We start from the raw sequence: 3,996 nt of genomic DNA, 5'->3' as shown, positions 1-3,996 counted from the left end.
AAGAAATTTAATTATATCTATAAAATAAATTTATGGAGAACATATTTGTTATTTAAGTAAACCTACGAATCATTTTAAAGGAGCGTAGCTCATTATTATAAATTAAAACCAAAGAATTTTAAGTGTGGAGATATAGAGTGATATTTAAGTATATCTACGAATTGTTTTACTGGGTCTCATTCTTCATAATTCAATAAATAAACATGATTGAATATTAGGATATTCGTCTTAGATGATAGTTGCATGCATAAACATTCACATTTTGGACTTAAATGAGAATTATTAAATGTCAAGTTAGCGAAAGATTTTCGAAAGCTGCAAATTCCTGATCTCTCTCTCTCTCTGTGCTTTAAAGGGCCCCGCATAATGGGAATACCCTCAAGCTGCAGAGTATAATGAATAGCTACCTTAAGCATCGTTTATACACACTTGTTTGGCGGGGGGGAAGCACGTGCGACAGCTGCAGCAACAACTGGCAGGACGGGCAACAATCCAAGGATTTAGCGTCAGCAATGTGAGAGATTCATCACAATTTAACTTTCGAGAGAAGTGGCAAATGGGAACCGAGTCAAAGTCACGTTGTGCCATGTGTGGCAATTAGTTTGGCTTTTGCCTCGCCTGCTTGAAACTAATTGTGGTACAAGTCGAAGTTTATTGTTCGCCAGTTTACTACAAAAAGCAACGTAATCAAACTTGCCGCCTACTGAGCCTGTACGGCGTTTGCCAACACTGTCCCGTAATAGCTTCCAGCCAATTCGAAAATATTCAGTTTGTCGTCAAGGTTCAAGCATGAAAGGCATAAATCTAAAAAATTCCGCCAGCAGCAAAAGCTTCAAAGAACGTGCTAAAAAATACAAACAAACAAATTTAAATAATTCCGAATTTCAGCATATCGTTTATGTGTCCTGGAAAAGGGGTAAACACGATCTGGGCTCCCTAATTAAAGGTAAACAAAGTAGAATATTAAATAAATAGCACGTATTTCGAGCGGCCAACATATGTAGGTCGTTATTTTGTGGAAGCCCCGTTTGGCAATAAACAAGACTGGCTGGGCTGGGATATAAGAAAAAAGCGCGCTTGTCTCATAAAACCCAAAAATATCGACCAATATGATAACACCTTTGAAAATCCAAAGACCATTAAACCCAGCAAGAAACACAAAGTTAAAAGTCTCAATTTGGCTAAGCTCGAGTTCGAAGATGCCAAAAGTCTAGGAAAACCCGAGCCCAAGGGGAAATTGAGCAATTGTCAAACTGATCTGGCGATACAGGATGACCAGCATAATTTTCGAAAACCAATGCCCAAGACAGTCGCAAGCAGAACAAACATAGCTAGCACCGCCCAGATGCAGGCGATGAAAATTGTAAACATTCCATGCGATAGCTTCCCCAAGTCGTGTGTGAACGAAAGGCCAAAAAGTGAATGGGGATTCCCCCCAGCACTTCGGAGTGATGTGTGCAAGATTCAAAAGCCCGAGAGTTGGGACGTGACTGAGGGTGGGTTCAAAATACTGCCACCTCCGCGAGCTGCTGCGTCCAAGGCCAAGGTAAACGCAAGCCCCAGTCGCAGGTCAAACAAACAATAACATTTATCCTTAAGTCTAAGATGCAAAAAAGTGAAAGCTGGGATGTCACAGGGGGTGGTGTCAATATTTTGCCGGTGCGCCAGAGCATGGTCAAGGCCAAGGTTAACGAAACCCCAACTGCAATATCTGCGGAAGGTGAAGCTGGGTTGGCCAGAGCTCCGAGCAGCGACAGTTGGGATGTTACGCAAGGTGGACTCAAGATTCTGCCGATGCCCCGCGGCTTTGCGTCCAAACCAAATCTGAACGAGACCCCAAATTGGGACATCTCGGAAAGTGAAAGCGAATGCTCGCCAACCCATTCTAGTGGAAAAATGTTGCCAGTTCCGTTCAGCGACATGCGCGATCCGAAGGAAACGCCGCGTTACGAGGTGAGCATGGAGGAGACCGAAAATGCAGGCGTCACTCCCAGAGGGAATGTGCAAGATGCTACTGGGCGCAATTGTCCAATTCCTCCAGGCGAAACTCCACGTTGGCCCATCATCCAAAGCATCCGTGAGACGTTGCCCAATGAATCGTATCGTTCGCCCACGGTGAGCGATCTGCCCAGCTGGTATATGACCAAGCACGGCAAGAAGAGTGCCACAGTACGAATCGGGGACTTGCTGCACGGTGAGTTTTATAGAGGAATTGACTGTAGAATTGGACATATATATCACCACCTATGCAGAACGTTATTATATTTTGAGCATCATAACGATCAGCCATCTGGCATCCGTTTGGCTCTGCTGGGACTTGAGGAGCAAGTGCAATGTGGTCATGAAAATGGCGGACACAACAGGAATGAGTGTCCAGTTGATTTACGGCGAGATAAATACGATTAAATCCTTGCATGCATTCCAACCAAAGGATCCGCGTCTCGACAACATTGTACGCGCTTTGGACGGCTTTCAGCTGACCAGATCGCGTACCGCACAGCCCTGCCTGATACTCGAGGCGATGGACACAAATCTGGCCAAATATGCTGAAAGCCATGATGGAGCTATGATACCTCTGGAGCTGCTCAAGTGCATTACACGCCGCGTTCTGTCTGGTCTGGAGTATTTACACAGTGTGGGAGTTGTGCACGCAGACATTAAGCCGGAGAACGTCCTGGTAACCGCCTGCATGCTAAGCAATTGCGAGAACTGTCCAGACAAGCGGAAAGTGTGCTCCAAGCTGCACATAAAGATTGCCGACTTTGCGAATTCCTCGGGCATGAACGGTTGCATTGCGGGCGAGATCCAGACGCGTGCCTATCGCTGCCTGGAATCGATATTGGGCTCGGATTGTGGAACGCCTTCCGATATCTGGAGCGTGGCCTGTATGGTCTTTGAGCTGGCCGTTGGCAAGTTTTTGTTTGCGCCAAATTATGACAAAACCATTTCGCCCGAAGAGCATCATTTAGCTCGCATCATCGAGCTGCTGGGCCCCATACCACATCAGATTGTGTTCCGGGGCCGTGATGCATTGCGCTATTTCAATCCGTACGGCAAGCTGCTCAACAGCATCGGCATAAAGCCCAAGAGCCTGGTGGAACTGCTGATGGATGAACACAATTGGTGCAAACTGAATGCCATGGTCTTTGCCTCATTCCTGACGCCCATGCTCGAGTACGAGCCGAAGAAACGCGTCACCGCCACCAGGTGTCTGCAGCATCCCTGGCTGATATAAATGAAAGGGCATTCCCGAGAACCCAAATGGAATTACAGCATTGACAATGCCCTGCGGTGCTTTTGTTAGCTTCCTCGCTGCTGCGTGTCATTATTTAATGAACATATAATAAAGGCTACACTGGAACGAGTAATGTTGCCTTATCTCTGGCTAATCGAAAACTCAGCGCCGCCGGCGCTAAAACTAAACGCAAACATGGCACACGCAAAGGGCGACAGCACGTGTTTTAGTGTCTGTGCCAGAAGTGAAGAGATGAGCGCGTGAGAAACATATTTTATATAGATTTATGGACAGCAAAAAGTTGGCTTAAACAGTTTCCATTTTACTTTAAGATCTCTTTTTCTCTTTCACGTTTCACGTTTCAAATTTTAAAAAATAATTTAATATGGGGGAAAAATGCTGGATTTTTTTTCTATATTGATTTTTTAAAGTTAGCAGATGCTCCGTTTCGGAGTTACCGCAAATTCTGATTCAAGTTTTCTCTACATCGATTTTTCTAATGATTTTTTAATTTCATGGCACAATGGGAATCAATTTGATTCTTTTTGGCATTATTTAAATTGTCTACATTCATTTTTTAGAACAAATGCATACTCATTTCGAATAGTTTCCACAACTTCTGATTCTAAGCTTCCCCCCAAGCTTGATTATTTAGGTATTATTTAGAATTGCAAGGATCGCTTTTGCCTTTTAAATCATTTAATTTTTAATACTTGCTAGGCTTTTTTCCACAGTTGTGGCAAATTCTGGTTTAAAAAAAA

General features: G+C 44.1%; 1 protein-coding gene across 1 annotated transcript; it reads left to right on the top strand.

Moving 5' to 3' along the window:
- The first annotated feature begins 760 nt into the window (after positions 1–760).
- On the top strand, positions 761–3,538 carry LOC6625528 (uncharacterized). Its single transcript, XM_002050986.4, has 4 exons — positions 761–946; positions 1,005–1,546; positions 1,600–2,194; positions 2,253–3,538. Exons 1-4 carry the CDS (start codon positions 790–792, stop codon positions 3,233–3,235), a joined length of 2,277 nt encoding a protein of 758 aa, XP_002051022.2. The 5' UTR covers positions 761–789; the 3' UTR covers positions 3,236–3,538.
- Positions 3,539–3,996: the final 458 nt, after the last annotated feature.

Source organism: Drosophila virilis, chromosome 5 (genome assembly GCF_030788295.1).
Source record: "Drosophila virilis strain 15010-1051.87 chromosome 5, Dvir_AGI_RSII-ME, whole genome shotgun sequence".
In the NCBI taxonomy this organism is placed as follows: domain Eukaryota; kingdom Metazoa; phylum Arthropoda; class Insecta; order Diptera; family Drosophilidae; genus Drosophila; species Drosophila virilis.
This window is presented reverse-complemented; position numbering and strand designations above follow the sequence as displayed.